The 16646-nt window shown below is 41.5% G+C and overlaps 1 protein-coding gene across 4 annotated transcripts in view; it reads right to left on the bottom strand.

Moving 5' to 3' along the window:
* Positions 1–2710: 2710 nt before the first annotated feature.
* iqsec3a (IQ motif and Sec7 domain ArfGEF 3a) overlaps positions 2711–16646 on the bottom strand; it is a 67017-nt gene continuing 53081 nt past the window's right edge. Inside the window, exons 8-14 of one of the 4 annotated variants that reach the window (XM_054800260.1) lie at positions 15132–15271; positions 12364–12489; positions 9281–9380; positions 9026–9184; positions 7894–7983; positions 6610–6653; positions 2711–5373 (exon numbers count right to left, since the gene is read on the bottom strand). In XM_054800260.1, coding sequence (XP_054656235.1) covers positions 4804–5373; positions 6610–6653; positions 7894–7983; positions 9026–9184; positions 9281–9380; positions 12364–12489; positions 15132–15271 — 1229 coding nt within the window. In that variant the 3' untranslated portion in view covers positions 2711–4803. Of the gene's footprint in view, positions 5374–6609; positions 6657–7893; positions 7984–9025; positions 9185–9280; positions 9381–12363; positions 12490–15131; positions 15272–16646 lie in introns of all 4 variants that reach the window. The other 3 variants (XM_054800259.1, XM_054800261.1, XM_054800262.1) reach the window with 3 other exon arrangements.

The raw sequence follows: 16646 nt of genomic DNA, 5'->3' as shown, positions 1-16646 counted from the left end.
ATATTTACCCTGACAAATTTAGGTTGAATATCCATACTTATCCTGATATATTTAGGTTGAATATCCACACTTATCCTGATATATTTAAGTTGAATATCCATATTTACCCTGATATATTTAAGTTGAATATCCATATTTACCCTAATATATTTAGGTTGAATATCCACACTTATCCTGATATATTTAGGTTGAATATCCATATTTACTCTGATATATTTAGGTTGAATATCCATACTTATCCTGATATATTTAGGTTGAATATCCATATTTACTCTGATATATTTAGGTTGAATATCCATACTTATCTTGATTTATTTAGGTTGAATATCCATACTTATCCTGATATATTTAGGTTGAATATCCATATTTACTCTGATATATTTAGGTTGAATATCCATATTTACCCTGATAAATTTAGGTTGAATATCCATATTTACCCTGATATATTTATGTTGAATATCCATACTTATCCTGATAAATTTAGGTTGAATATCCATACTTATCCTGATAAATTTAGGTTGAATATCCATATTTACCCTGATATATTTAGGTTGAATATCCATACTTATCCTGATAAATTTAGGTTGAATATCCATATTTACTCTGATATATTTAGGTTGAATATCCACACTTATCCTGATATATTTAAGTTGAATATCCATATTTACCCTAATATATTTAGGTTGAATATCCACACTTATCCTGATATATTTAGGTTGAATATCCATATTTACTCTGATATATTTAGGTTGAATATCCATACTTATCCTGATATATTTAGGTTGAATATCCATATTTACTCTGATATATTTAGGTTGAATATCCATACTTATCTTGATTTATTTAGGTTGAATATCCATACTTATCCTGATATATTTAGGTTGAATATCCATATTTACTCTGATATATTTAGGTTGAATATCCATATTTACCCTGATAAATTTAGGTTGAATATCCATATTTACCCTGATATATTTATGTTGAATATCCATACTTATCCTGATATATTTAGGTTGAATATCCATACTTATCCTGATATATTTAAGTTGAATATCCATACTTATCCTGATAAATTTAGGTTGAATATCCATACTTATCCTGATAAATTTAGGTTGAATATCCATATTTACCCTGATTTATTTAGGTTGAATATCCATACTTATCCTGATATATTTAGGTTGAATATCCAAACTTATCTTGATTTATTTAGGTTGAATATTCATACTTATCCTGATATATTTAGGTTGAATATCCATACTTATCTTGATATATTTATGTTGAATATCCATATTTACCCTGATATATTTAGGTTGAATATCCATACTTATCCTGATATATTTAGGTTGAATATCCAAACTTATCTTGATTTATTTAGGTTGAATATCCATACTTATCCTGATAAATTTAGGTTGAATATCCATATTTACCCTGATATATTTAGGTTGAATATCCATAATTACCCTGACATATTTAGGTTGAATATCCATATTTACCCTGATATATTTAGGTTGAATATCCATACTTATCCTGATAAATTTAGGTTGAATATCCATATTTACCCTGATATATTTAGGTTGAATATCCATATTTACTGATATATATAGGTTGAATATCCATACTTATCCTGATAAATTTAAGTTGAATATCCATATTTACCCTGATATATTTAGGTTGAATATCCATATTTACCCTGATATATTTAGGTTAAATATCCATACTTATCTTGATTTATTTAGGTTGAATATCCATACTTATCCTGATAAATTTAGGTTGAATATCCATATTTACCCTGATATATTTAGGTTGAATATCCATAATTACCCTGATATATTTAGGTTGAATATCCATATTTACTCTGATATATTTAGGTTGAATATCCATACTTATCCTGATAAATTTAAGTTGAATATCCATATTTACCCTGATATATTTAGGTTGAATATCCATATTTACCCTGATATATTTAGGTTGAATATCCATACTTATCTTGATTTATTTAGGTTGAATATCCATACTTATCCTGATAAATTTAGGTTGAATATCCATATTTACCCTGATATATTTAGGTTGAATATCCATAATTACCCTGATATATTTAGGTTGAATATCCATATTTACCCTGATATATTTAGGTTGAATATCCATACTTATCCTGATATATTTAGGTTGAATATCCATATTTACTCTGATATATTTAGGTTGAATATCCATATTTACCCTGATATATTTAGGTTGAATATCCATATTTACTCTGATATATTTAGGTTGAATATCCATACTTATCTTGATTTATTTAGGTTGAATATCCATACTTATCCTGATAAATTTAGGTTGAATATCCATATTTACCCTGATATATTTAGGTTGAATATCCATATTTACCCTGATATATTTAGGTTGAATATCCATATTTACCCTGATATATTTAGGTTGAATATCCATATTTACCCTGATATATTTAGGTTGAATATCCATACTTATCTTGATTTATTTAGGTTGAATATCCATATTTACCCTGATATATTTAGGTTGAATATCCATACTTATCTTGATTTATTTAGGTTGAATATCCATACTTATCCTGATATATTTAGGTTGAATATCCATACTTATCCTGATAAATTTAGGTTGAATATCCATACTTATCTTGATTTATTTAGGTTGAATATCCATATTTACCCTGATATATTTAGGTTGAATATCCATACTTATGTTGATTTATTTAGGTTTAATATCCATACTTATCCTGATATATTTAGGTTGAATATCCATACTTATCCTGATAAATTTAGGTTGAATATCCATACTTATCTTGATTTATTTAGGTTGAATATCCATATTTACCCTGATATATTTAGGTTGAATATCCATATTCTAATTCTTCACCACAGATGATGTCACGTCCTCCATTTTTGTCAAAGACTGGACCGCCGGGCTTCTGCTTCACCCCTCCTCCTGCATGGAAGGAGGGGGGCGGGGCAGAAGCTCACACACAGTCTCTATGGCTATGAATGACATGGTTGTGTTGGATATCATGCTTCAAGTAAATATGGACATATTAATCAAATGGATATGTCGCCCAGCCCTAGAATAAAAGTGCTTTGTGGTGTTACGGCCTGCAAGAATGGTGCTTCAAACAACACAACGTAGCGCTGGATGGGCTTGAATCATATTTAATAGCATGTTGATATACTGCAGAGGCAGGTCAAAGGGTGGAACTGGAATGTGGGAAGTGATGGCTCATTTCTCTCACACTCCCTTTCCCACTTGCCTATCCTTAATGTGGGTGGACTTTTTTCTTTCAATCTAAATTCCCGAATATTTTGGAGTCATTCATGAAGCAGTGCACTTGTATGGGACAGCCCTTTGGTCAGAGTCCTGTATGTGAAAGTCAGCCACTCGTGGGACTCCCAAAATGCTACATTGGTTGCCGTGCTAACGTCCCTTGCACGCACGCACACACACACACACGCACGCACACACACACACGCACACGTAAAGCATCTCCCAAGAAAAGCAAAAAGGCGGTGGATGGGAGAGGTTAAAGAAGCAGACAGTGGCCACTGTGCATCCTACTGTCAGTGTGTTTGTTTGACTGGGGGGGCTTAGAATAATATCTTTTGTTTCAAGTGGCTTCATGTGCAGCCTTCATTTCCCCTTCCTGTACTCACACTTAATTCAATCATGCACAAAAACATACTGTGGGATAAACATGCAAACTTCATATTGTAATGTTGATCACACCAATAAGTACAAAGAAATCACATCTATTAGCCTTTGCTATTAGCTTTTGTCAGGGGTGCATTTTCGACTTTAACTTGTTATTTTATATGACCTGGATGTGATTGGTGGAGGACGGGTGTGTCCAAACCTTCTGTGCAAATTGACTGAAACAATCAGTACATCATTTCTAGTCATTTGAGTTGACTAGTCAGGTCTGGCAGCTAGTTTTGGGGGGGTGAGTTATGCAAATTGACTGGAATAATCATGACATCATCACTAGCCACGTCAAACTGTCATTAAGCTGACTAGTCGGGCCTGGAAGCTGCTTTTCGGGGGCGGGAGTGAAGGTCATGTGAATATTCAGAGGCTAAATAAAGCAAGCCTGTGATATTTACACAGATATGTGTCTGTTTTTATCAGCTGCCACTACAAGCTGTTGTTTATTGATATTTTTGCTAGCTTTTGGGATAAATGTCAGACTAAACAGCGAAGCATGGCTGCAGATTGAGGAAGACAACACACAGACAAAAGTGGATGGCAAAGAAAAAAAAGACAAAAAGAGCTTGAGAGGAAAAGCAAGCCAAACGTGGCGGCCACAGTAAGTCTCCGCTTGATGAAAGTTCCTCCTCTGCGAGGATGTCGGAGAGCTTTTTCTTCTCCTGCATTTGCATGGCAGCCAAGAGTTGGCCATCCATTGCTCCTAAATACATCTCACCCTTGAGGAAGGAAAATGGTTCTTCTCTTCTGTAGCCCAAGCAACGGTGAAGCTTTCTTTTTATTTCACTGGAGGCTTTTTTTGTTGATATTTTTGGCACAAGAGTCATTGATGAGGAGGAAAGGAGGAAGGAAGGATGGAAGGAAGGGAGGGAGGATGGAGGATGGTGATATTATCTTCTCCCGTGTCCTGGTTTGCATTGACTTTTAGTAAGCGAGAGTTAAAACTGGCAAAAAGTCCTAAAAACGTGTTTAGAAAATCCACGTGTGGTCAAGTAAAATCCTAAATACGTTTGAATCTAAGCCTACTTTCCTAAACAGAAGCATAGAAGTGTGACATTAGTATGTACATAACGTACCTTCTATTTACACCATGCTCCGAGAGCCACTCGGGGTCCGATGTAGACCGAGGCGGGGGTCTGGGGGGATGTACTGGTGCGGGTGGTTGTACGGCGGCGGCGGTGGGGGGAGTGGGGGCCGGTGGCCATCACCGCCGCCGTGTGAGTTGTCAGGCGAGCGAAGCGGCGTCGACATGGCTGACTGGCTGAGCTGGTAATGCTGGTGGTGGTGGTGGTGGTGGTGGTGGTGGGGGTGCGGATGCGGATGCGGGTGGGCGGGCGCGTGGCTGAGGAAGGCCTCAATGCGGGCGTGGCCGCTGTTGTCCAGCATGATGACCTTGACGATCTGCTGACACCGGATGAGCGTCTCGGCCATGCTGGCGGCCGGCGGCGGATGCGGCAATGGCGGCGGCTGGGGGTACGGCCGGTGGGCGGGGGTGCTGGCCGCTGAGCGCAGCTGTAGATGTTGAGGTGGAGGCGCCGCCGGGCCCTGGGTTAGCCCAGGGTGGAAGAGCAGCTCCCCCCGATGGTTAAGAAGGGCCACGCTCTCGGGACTCGTGCTGAGCTGGTACGTCTGAAGCCTGTTGTGAATTGACACCTAGTTTAGAAAACAGCCAAGAGAACAGCATCAAATGTTATCAAACTGGTTCCTCCTCTACGATACCTCAAGCCCTCTTATTCATATTTTGGGGGTGTGGGGTGGGGGTGAAGGTGGTAGTGAAGCCATAACACACACACACGCAAATGCACGCACCCACACACATGTTGTGTTGTTCTCCAAGTGCTGGGAAGAGGAGCATCCATTTGGGATCAGGGTGAGGAGGGGGACACTAATGGGGATTGCGTGTGTGTGAAGAGGTAGGGTGAGCCCGGTGGTTCCAAAGGGGACACTGAGGGCACCTGTATCGCCCTTCCAAACCACTGTGTGGCGCTACGGGGACACTTGGGGGGAGGGGTTGGGGTTACCAGGACATACAAAAAAGAGGAGGTGATCAGACAAGCACAATAAGTTACATTGCAAACGTCACATCGCTACGCTCTTCTCATCTACCAGCAAATCCTGATTGTACTCCGCATCCCACCCAACATGCCTGGGGGGCCTGGAACCAGTCGGGTGTTATGCTTGTGGTTTTAAAGACGGCGTATACGCTTGAGGAGGCTCGCTGTCCATCACTGCTTGTCTCATCCAATCAGATCTTCATCAGGCAGCAGTTTGGGAACTTTGCACCAGAACTTCCTTCTTACTGCAGATGGATGGACGCCTGGATGGGCGGAGACATGCCTGAAGAGCTGCACCCCCCCACCTCCGAGACGAATGCGGTTTGACAGCTAACGTTTGATTCCCACCAGCCGTTGACATTTACTGCAGCCTCGCGTTTGAAGCTCAACCACCAATGCTGACCTGAGGTGTCAGTGGGGGGTGTGGGGGGTGTGGGGGGGGGGGTCTTCCGAGTGGTTGGAATTGCACTAATAAAAGCAATATATTCTCTCCCTCGTAGTTTCAATTCAGTAACTAATGAAGCCGTAAGCAGTTCTGAGTGGCTGCGTGCTTGGACACTCTCCCTCCAGGGGGCGCACTTCCGTAGAGCAGATGGGGGAGAAGGTCATCATCCTCCTGGGTGACACAGTCCAGCTTGATGTCTTCTGTTTGCACAAGAAGCACCCCTGGGTATTTTTGGGATGGACATGGGTGATGATTCCACCTTGAATGACCGTTAAAGGGGGCATCGCTGTTTTTGTTTTGCTGACGTTTCCTACTCTACTTCAGCTTCACTAGGCTAGTGTGCACACTTACCTGCAGTAGCAGGGCATGGCCTTGTCACTAAGCACTTACCTCTACTGCATTGTGTCCACTTATGTCCTCTCCTTCCTGGATCCCTGCTAGAAAAGACACAAATGTTTTATGAACACGCCTTGTATACAGTACAGTGGTGGGGAAAAGTGTTTGCCCCCTTCCTGATTCCTTATTTGTTTGCATGTTTGTCACACTTCAACGTTTCACATCATCAAGCAAATGTAAATATTAGTCAACGACAACACAACTCAACTCTTGATGCACTTTTTAAATCAAACTTTTTACTATGAAGGGAGAACAAACATCCAAAGCTACATGGTCCTGTGTGAAAAAGTGATTGCCCCCCCATTAAAATATAACTTAACTGAGATGAATTGAGATCTATCAGTGTGGAAAAGGTTTTTATAAAGCAATTTCTAAATTTTGGGACTCCAGCCAACCACAGTGAGAGCCATTATCCACAAATGGCCAAAACATGGAACAGTGGTGAACCTTCCCAGGAGTGGCCGGCCAACCAAAATGACTCCAAGAGCAAAGTGACGACTCATCCGAGAGGTCATAAAAGACCCCATGACAACATCCAAAGAAGTGCAGGCCTCACTTGCCTCAGTTAAGGTCAGTGTTCATGACTCCATCGTAAGAAAGACACTGGGCAACAACGGCCTGCATGGCAGAGTTCCAAGACCAAAACCACTGCTGAACAAAAACAACATGAAGGCTCAAAAACATCTTGATGATCCCCAAGACCTTTGGGAAAATTCTCAAAAGTTGAACTTTTTGGAAAGTGTGTGTCGCATTACATCTGGCATTTCAAACAAAGAACATCATAGCAACAGTAAAATGTGGTGGTGGTAGTGTGATGGTCTTCAGGACTGGAAGACTTGCTGTGATAAATGGAAGCATGAATTCTGCTGAAGGAGAATGTTGGTGACCTCAAGCTGAAAGCAACTTGGGTTCTGCAGCAGGACAATGATCCAAAACACACCAGCAAGTCCACCTCTGAATGGCTGAAGACTTTGGAGTGGTCTAGTCCAAGTCCTGACCTGAATCCTATTGAGATGCTGTGGCATGACCTTAGAAAGGAAAAGCCTCCAATGTGGCTGAATGACAACAATTCTGCTAAATTCCTCCCCAGCGCTGGAAGAGACTCATTGCAAGTTATGGCAAACGTTTGATTGCAGTTGTATATAATATTTACATTTGTTTGATGATGTGAAACATTTAATTGTGACAAACATGCAAACAAATAAGGAATCAGGAAGGGGCGAAACACTTTTTCCCACCACTTTAGCTACAGTATATGCCAATCGACTTTGCTTCTACCTGACGTGCCGCCATGTTTGCTGCGCAGCTCCAGTTGTGTGCCATTGTTTATCGAGTGTGTCTTGGACCCCTGCTGCTTCTCCAGCTCCCCTGTAGAGAGAGCAAGACACGCACCGCTGCCGCCATCATCATCATCATTTTCGCGATGCCGGCAAATGAAGGCGACACGGCTGAGAGCAGGCATCGACATGCAACCGCGCTTGCCGTCGCCTCCAACGCTGGAACGCAAATCGCCGTTATCCTGTTGATTAAACTCCACACTCGATGGTAATTGCACGTCACCTCTAATCACCACGACTTTGTAATGTTCTTTTGTTGGATTGTTTTTACGATACCGGGCTTGCCTCAAAATTCTACACACAACACCCCACAATGACACAATACAAAGCATTTTTTTAAAATGTTTGGTAATGTATTAAAAATGAAAAACTAAGAAATCGCATGAGCATAAGTATTCACAGCCTTTGCTTGCTACTTTGTTGATACAACTTTGGCAGCCTTTTCCAGCCTCATGTGTTTTTGAACATGATGCCACAAGCTTGGCACACCTTTGAAAAACTGCGATAGGCTGAGGGTACAATGTTTGAACCACGATGTAGCGAGAAACGACTGTGCAGTGCATCCAGAAAAGTATTCAGAGTGCTATGCTTTGCTTTGCTTTTGTTATGTTTTCCCCAAAATTCTACACCCAGCACCATTTTTAAAAAATGTTTCCAAATGTATTTAAAATGAAAAGTATTCACATCCTTTTGCTCAGTACTTTGTTGATACGCCTTTAGAAACAATTGCAAGGTCAAGTCTTTAGGAATATGATGCCACAAGCTTGGCACTCCTATCTTTGGCTAGTTCTTTTTTGCAGCATCTCCCAAACGCCATGAAAGCAGCCATTTTCACATCTCTCTACAGATGTCCAAAAGAAGTTGTTGTGAAGCAACTGCTTGCCTGTGTGATCTTGCCTGTGTGCTCAGGATGGATGTCCTGCTGCAAGATGAGGTGGGATAGAGTGTTGTGTGCCGAAATTTGAGGAGAAACATGACAAATGACAACATTTTGGAATAAGCCTGTAACATAACAAAATGTGGGGAAAAGAGTGAACACTTTCCAGATGCACCGGACAAGTTTTTGGACTCACACTCGATGCGTATCTGCTCCATCTCTGACACCTCTGCGATGGACTCCTTCAGGTCTTCTACGAACTTGAGCAGCTCCTCCGCACTTTGGGCGCAGAAGTTCAGCACCTGCTTCTTGTCGGAGCCAAACGGCGAGAGGATGGTGATGCCGTGAGGGTAGTCTGACGAGAGAAGAACAGAAAAAGTGAAAAGTGCTTTTCATCTCCTCTTTTCATTGCATTCTTTAGCGGTGTCGAGGTTCCGACCCGGTGACTCACATTCGTTGTCAAACAAGTGGAACTGCATGCCGAGAAGGCCCAGGGCTTTGCAGAACGTGTAGGCTGCTGAACTCTTCTTCTTTGGACAAAGCTTCAGTATCTGAAGGACACATTCTGTTTAGTTCAGGTCATTTAGTGGGATCAAGCTATGATTTAGCAGCTCTTTGGGGGATATTTGCTTTCTTGAGGTTTCAGCATGCACTCGACAGGAGCAAAGCATCATGTAAGGATGCTCCTATCTGGCTTTTAGCTGCCGATTCCAAAACCGATCATCCAGGACTGAGATTGGCCGATACAGGTACCAATCACATGCACTACCTGTACATTTTGCAATTTATTTCTGATAATTATTAAAAATAAACGTTTGGGTGAATTGTTTTTTTTCAGGGCTTCATTTGTGTGAAAGGATTTTTGTAGGATTTGACACAAACCTGAATTTCATTTGATGCATGTTTTGGAGTAATACCAATACATGGGAAAATAAACTGTTCAATCATTCCTTTTTTTACGAGATCACAAAATTAACAGAATAAAATAATAGATGAATAAATACTGTACCTTTATAAAATAAAAACTTAAAATTGAATAAATAGAGTGCAGAGGTTGCAGGGGTGTTTCATCACTTTCATCACTATGTCAACTATTTGTCTTTTATTTATAACTGGCAACATTTCAATTGTACACTACTTCATTAACCTATATATATATGTCATAAAATAAATAAACTACTAAGAGTAGAAGCAAATATTGGTGAGCAACCCAACACCATCTGGCCAGCTAGGAGACCCCGTGATAGCGTGACCATCATAAGGCTTCCAGTTCATTAAGCAAGCATACATAAAAGGTGTTTGGAGGACAAGACATCATGAGTAGAATGACAACTGGAGAGCAAAATTGTTCAGTGACACTTGAAAAAGTTAGTACGTACCCCATGAACATGTTATCCACTTCCCTGTGGGACATAAACGAGCTCCAAACTAACCGTATTGCTTGTTTGTTTTAGAAACAAAATGTCACTGTGGCAAAAAGTCACATTTGGAGTTGGAAGACCGGAAGCTTGGCCAGGGATTGGGAAGCTTTTTGGCTCAGAGAGCCATGAAAGGCACATAGAGTATTTGAAAATGCATTTCCAGATCATATTTTTTTTTACAGTGAATACAACAAAACGTGTGCTTTTTTTAAAGCAAGACCAACAATTTTAGAATACATTCTTCACCCATTTATCCCGGATAGGTTCCCAAAATAGCCTGCAATAAGTGAAATCTGCAAAGTAGCCAACTTTATTTGTTTGCAATGATTGACTTTAATGATCAACCTACTAGGTTGGACACAAGAAATGATTGAGTGACTCACACGTATTTCACTCCTCTCGTTTGGCTGTACTGTAGCGTTTTTGTATCCTGGATAAAACATACTGCTCCTGTCGTCGTATTTTACTCCTCATCCTCGCATGAACCAAAGATTCTTTTATTCATTTATTCTGTAATGGTGCCCTGCAGCTGCGGAACTTTGCTTTCCTTCAGCAGGTCCACAAGTCCAACTTTTTGCGTGATGGTTGGCTTCCTCTGCCTTTTGGGTGCAGAACGTTTCGTTGACATTGTGGGTTTAGTCGGGGAGAAAGCGTGCAAGCATACAGCGTTCAGAGTCACACGGTTAGCTTCTTCTGCTTCTTCTATTGTTTACAGTATTGGCGCTTAGCAAGCAGCTCACACAGTTATCTAGTTTGCAAGTCATGGCCACCACAAGAGACGGCATGAAGGAGATTGACTGACAATGGCCTACAGCCAATCAGGGCAATGGGGGGTGCAGACAGAAGAGAGAGAGAATAAAGAGACATCGCCACCTCGAGCTAAAGCACAGAACTACAACACTCAACTTTCCCCAATACAGTTCTTTTTAAAGGGCCAGGCTCGGCCTGTAACAGCATTCATACAACGTAGCATTAAAATTGCACTAAAAAATCCAGGAAACAGCGAGTCTGCGAAATGTGATCCGCAATGAAGCAAGAGAACATTGTTTAATAAGTGTCTGAGTGTATTCTTCTTATACTGATGCTAACCAAGAATAAATCAAATACTTCTTACCATTAATGCGACTTCTTTTGCTGAAGGGTTTTGCACCAAATTCCCAATCTTTCTTTCTTCTTGGTCAAAAGGGTTTGCACAATTAGCTAGCTGACTATTTGATCAAAGAAGGGAAGTTTACTTCTTCACCTCTCAATGACCCGCCCAGGCACCTGCATTATCCAATAAAAATCGAGTTTTGGTGTCTCACCAGGAAGATATGGGCCAAATGTGGCCAGCTGGCATTGGCTCTGGCCACCCGCACTGCGCTAGACAATGGATGGATCAAAATGCATGAGAATGTTTTATACTGTGAATGCTACTTTTAACACTGTGATTTATGTCATGTTTTACTTTAAAATGGCAGCAAAAAAAATATATATAAATTTTATGGTGTTAAGAAATGTCTGAACCAGGTGCAGTCATCAAAAGAGCCCCATGAGGTCACGTGTTTTTTACGGAAATTGTCCGCTACTGATCGGTGGCCGATCAATCCCTAGTTTCATGCTGAACAAGCTTCCTTTTTCTATGAAACTGACTTCCTGGTGACATTTCCCTGACTGTGGAATGAATTCTGCTCCAATTGTGCCTTTTAACCTCTTCTCCTGCAGCCACCAATTAAAGGGGACACACAACTTGTGGCCTGGCTGTATCTCTGAAGAGTGACATCAGCATTTTACATAACGATGGCTGCTGAAGTGGTCTGGCGAGATAACCCCCAACATGACTTCTCATGACAACCATAATTATGCCCAACATGAAGCCTTTGATTTGCGCTGTACGCCCGAGTCAGACACTTTTACTGCTGCACCTTCCAGCTGCTCCTCATTAGGGAAGGGTGGCAGATCTTTGCCGCTCCACTTTATGAGAAGGAACGTGAGAAACAGAGATGCCTGAGCTAAAAGCAGCTGATGGAGGTTCCGCAGGAAAATAAGCAGTTTTAACGCTCAACGCCTGCACTTGACGCAAGGGGAGGTTTAAACTGTCATCTGTCGACGTGGAACGTTAAAAGTTATATACCACAATGAGATCGTTGAAGAGGAACACTTCTCGCTGGTGCGCCGCCTGCTTCTGGGCCTTGTTGACGTCCGTCACCTCAAAGAGACGACTGCAGCACACCAGTCTTCTGTGAGGCACCGACAGAACCTGCAGACAGAGAGCAGGACACATTCAGGCCACACAAGACTGCTGGACTAACATTTTGACTCCATTTGTCTCCGCTTATTCCAACTTACACTCTAAAGAGTTGTTTTTACAGAGCAAGTTGGCTCGTTGTTTTGTACCTTCCTCTGAGTGCTCATGTGATGTTCCTGTCAAGTGTCATGTCAGCTGATTCATATGGGTGTTGTCGCTGTCTTCCTGTCAGTGACGGCAGGGCGACTTCTTTTGGACCACATCCCAGGTGTGAGAGAGTGCAACACCCTCTCGTCCTGGTTTATGGTCCTATTGGCACCTTTGCGAATCTCAATTGCTTCTTTGCTCCATCGGCAGTGTTAGTTGTCCTCTGTCCCAATCATGTTGCTCTTCTACTGAGATATTTGCTCTTGTAAGATAAACTTTCTTTCACAATATTCATCTTCTCCTGCCTTATTTGTGTGTTTTGGGCTCCTTCTGTCATCCTCTGACTGCCCATCCATCACTGACACACTCACGAGCACAGGGCAAAAATACTGGGGGGGGTTAAGACGGCAGCAATCAAGAGTCTCAATGTCACTGAGAAAGTCAACGAGATTAACTTTTTTTGGTCTGGAATTGTGAAATATACGAAACATGAAAAGTGGAAAGCTGCATGGATGGAGGGTGATTAAGCCCTGTGTGGAAGTGTCGGCATGCTGTAGAGAACACAGCGCATTCAACCTAGCTTTTCTCTGTAGGTAACATAAAAGGCATAAAAGCTGACCAAGGACATATTCCTGGAAGTACGGAAAGAAACAATCATCATGAGCACATTCATGTGTAGGAAAAAGACACTCTCTGTGCGTCAACACAAAAGCTTGAAGAATATGACTTCCCACCTCAAACGAGTGAGAAACAGTGCTGCTTAACGAGCGTCACGAGCCGAGGTGCTCATTGCCTTTTAATGGATAACAAATGTGCTCCGCTAACACTACTTAGGCTAGGTGATGGTGATAAGGACTTGAATAATGACTCACTTGGCATGGAGCAAGTGTGTGTGTGTTTGTGTGTGTGTGTGTGCGTATGTGTGTAGAGCCACTTGTGATTAATCCTCATTGCGAACTTGACTACAGCATAGCCTGATGGGTGCTGTACAAGAAATGACTCACAAATAGAAAAGTTCCATACGGAGTAGCAGTGGTGGCTTGCATTTGCAAAATGTGAGTAAAAAACACAAAAAGCAAAACAAATCTAGTGTTCCCTTGTTCCATCGTGGTTCACCTTTCGTGGACTTGCTTTTTAGAGGATCTTTTGGGTGCAATTTTAGTGCTATCACACAAAAAGTTGGACTTGGAGACATGCTGAAGGAAGGCAGAAGTTACGCAGCTGTGGGGCGCCATTACGGAATAAATCGACCTTTGGTTCGTGGAGGACGAGGAGGAGGAAAACACGACGACAGGAACAATATGTTTTAACAAGAACACAAAAACGCTACAATACAGCCAAACGGCGTCAGGACGAAGAGGCAGAGGAGTGAAATACATGTGAGTCACTTCATTTCCTGTGTCCAACCTAGTAGGTTGATCATTAAAACTCAAATAAAATGTGAACTTTGAGTGTTTAAACAAGAGAAATGTGATCAAAAGTTCATGCGTGTCTGAGAAAAGTGTATCAAGTGTATGGTGAGGGCTTTTACAGCCTTAAACATGTACAATCATTGCAAACACATAAAGTTGGCTACTTCACGGATTTCACTTAATGCGGGCTATTTTGGGAATAGTAGTACATGTAGTACCTATATCATTGGTAATATTACCTTTTCCCCTACTTAAGAACGATTCAACATAAGAACGGTCGTCTGGAACCAATTGTGTTCGTTAGTTGGGGACTTAGTGTAAAAGTTTTCATTTTTGGAAAATTAGGCAGCAAAAAGTTACAATGTTATGAGTCAAAACATGATGGGAATAATGTCATCATGAAGTCATGAAGTCACTTTATTCACACCACAGTTGATGAGTGAGGGCGGACAGGTAGCAGAAAATACATTTGTGGCAGTCATAATTGATAAATACGGTCGTCTCTTGTTTATCCCGGATAATTGGTCCCAGACCGACCGTGTTAAGTGAATTTCTGCAAAGTAGGAATCCTTATTCATTAATGGAATATTTTCATAGTTAGAGCATAGCAAATCTGGCTGAGACCTCCTAAGTATGGTTAGCATTATTAGAGCCCTCTACACATGAAGTAACACTGCTATAGTCACTTTTATAACACAGCTGCTGGACACGTGAATTTTTCTTGGAGATCAATAAAGTATCTATCTATTACATAGACTCACACGTTAGCATTGACAGGATATTTGGCAGCTAGTCTCCCATCTATGTCACGTTCCTGACATCTAGTGGCCAGAGTAGTAAAATACTACTGCAATGGTGCAGTGAACTTTCACACAGGAGCTGCTGTCAGCCACAACTCACGGCAGTCACTGGCACTCTCCACACTGCTGAGCATGCTTAATTTGAAGAATACGTACAATTTGCTTACATATGCATATGTTTTGACTCATAATAGGCCGTATCATTTATTCATTCATTCATTTTTGAAAATGCGCACTGCATTTAGGGATGACTGTAAATGTACGGGAAACAACAACAACAACAATTTGGTCTCACCGTTTTCATGCCGACAATGGACTGCTCCACCTTGGAGACGTAGGTGACATGGTCCTCGTTGGAGCGCAGCTCTCTCATCTGTATTCTCTCGTAGATGCCCACCACCATGTCGCGAGGGATGTCCGCCCCATCGTCAACGCCTTGGATGGAAAAAAAAGACAAAGCATGTGTATGATTTGTTTTTTTTAAGTGCTCGAGTGTCCTTTAAACTTTGCACTGGTTTGCATGTGTCAGTTCATGGAAAAATGATTACAGCACCCTTGTTTCTTCACTTTCTTCTTACCTTTGCTTGAACAACAAAAATAGCTCATAAGAGTTTCATTTTTTGGCAGTACAATGCTATAGCTATTCATGTAAGAACTTATTATCAAGAAAAGCATGGATGTTGCTAGATATCAGCTCTTATTATGAGCTATATTTGTTATTCTATTTGTCCCAACAAATGTACCTTTAGTTGTAGCAATCAATCAACTGAAGAAACAAACAAGGGTGGTCCAATCATTTTTCCATGACTATATGACATTGCATAGGGCTGTACTTTTACTCAGGTTTCCGTCTGGTACAGACCAATCCATGACGTCACCTAAAGACGACTGAGCCGGCTTCCGACAACCTCGGATAGACCACAGAATACTGCACTTTGTAGCTGATGATGGACAGTAGACGCTTGTTTGATGCACACAGGTCAAAACCCGGTGCCTAAATTAGCATTAGCCTCCAAATGAAGCTGATTATAACAATGCAAAGCTTTGATGACATGCAGGTTTGGAACTGCATGGGGGAACATAAACAGAATACTGTCTCTGCATTATCAAAAGAAGAAAGAAGTTTGACAATAAACATACGGTAGCTGCAAAAAGCTTTGCCAAATAAGGGTGGTTGTGTATGGACAAACACCACTACTCCTTGCCTGGTCCCTATTCGTCTTGTAACGTCTTCCCCATCTGCATTTAACAATGCCACAAGATCACGGGAGTGTGAGGTTAACTTTTACAACAGGGATGCATGATCATTATCGGGTCCATATGGAATTATGATATCGTACTGATAAATGTGACAACATTAAAAATAGCTCTGATAAACAATCATTGAAAAAAACACTCTAATGAGGCGAGATTAGCTGTACTGTGCAGGTGAGCAAATCAATTGCTCCTTTTTTCTCCTGCCTGTGACATGAACGGCCTGTCGTAACTTCCCCGGAGCTCCCCTGAGGAGAGGACATTTTGTGTGCTGGTTGTATCAAATGCTCTGCGATGAGGGGAAAACAAAAACAAAAACACAGCACACAAAAAACCTTACCAGCCAGCTGAAATGCTGGCATCGCTACGATGCCTGCGGCTTGTTGTGCCACAGCGTTTGAAGTGCAAAAGGTTTGCCAGAGACCTCTGTGGCATCACACCGGCTGCTCGGAGCGTGTGCCCGACTACAGTGCACCTTGCTGGGCCACACCATGTGGCTCAGTCCTCCCTACACTCTGGTTCTCCTGATAGTAGTAATGTGGTAGCAGTAATGTCG

This window comes from Dunckerocampus dactyliophorus, chromosome 15 (assembly GCF_027744805.1).
Source record: "Dunckerocampus dactyliophorus isolate RoL2022-P2 chromosome 15, RoL_Ddac_1.1, whole genome shotgun sequence".
NCBI classification, from domain to species: Eukaryota; Metazoa; Chordata; class Actinopteri; order Syngnathiformes; family Syngnathidae; genus Dunckerocampus; species Dunckerocampus dactyliophorus.
Note: the sequence above shows the minus strand (reverse complement) of the source record. Positions and strands in the feature narration are given on the sequence as shown.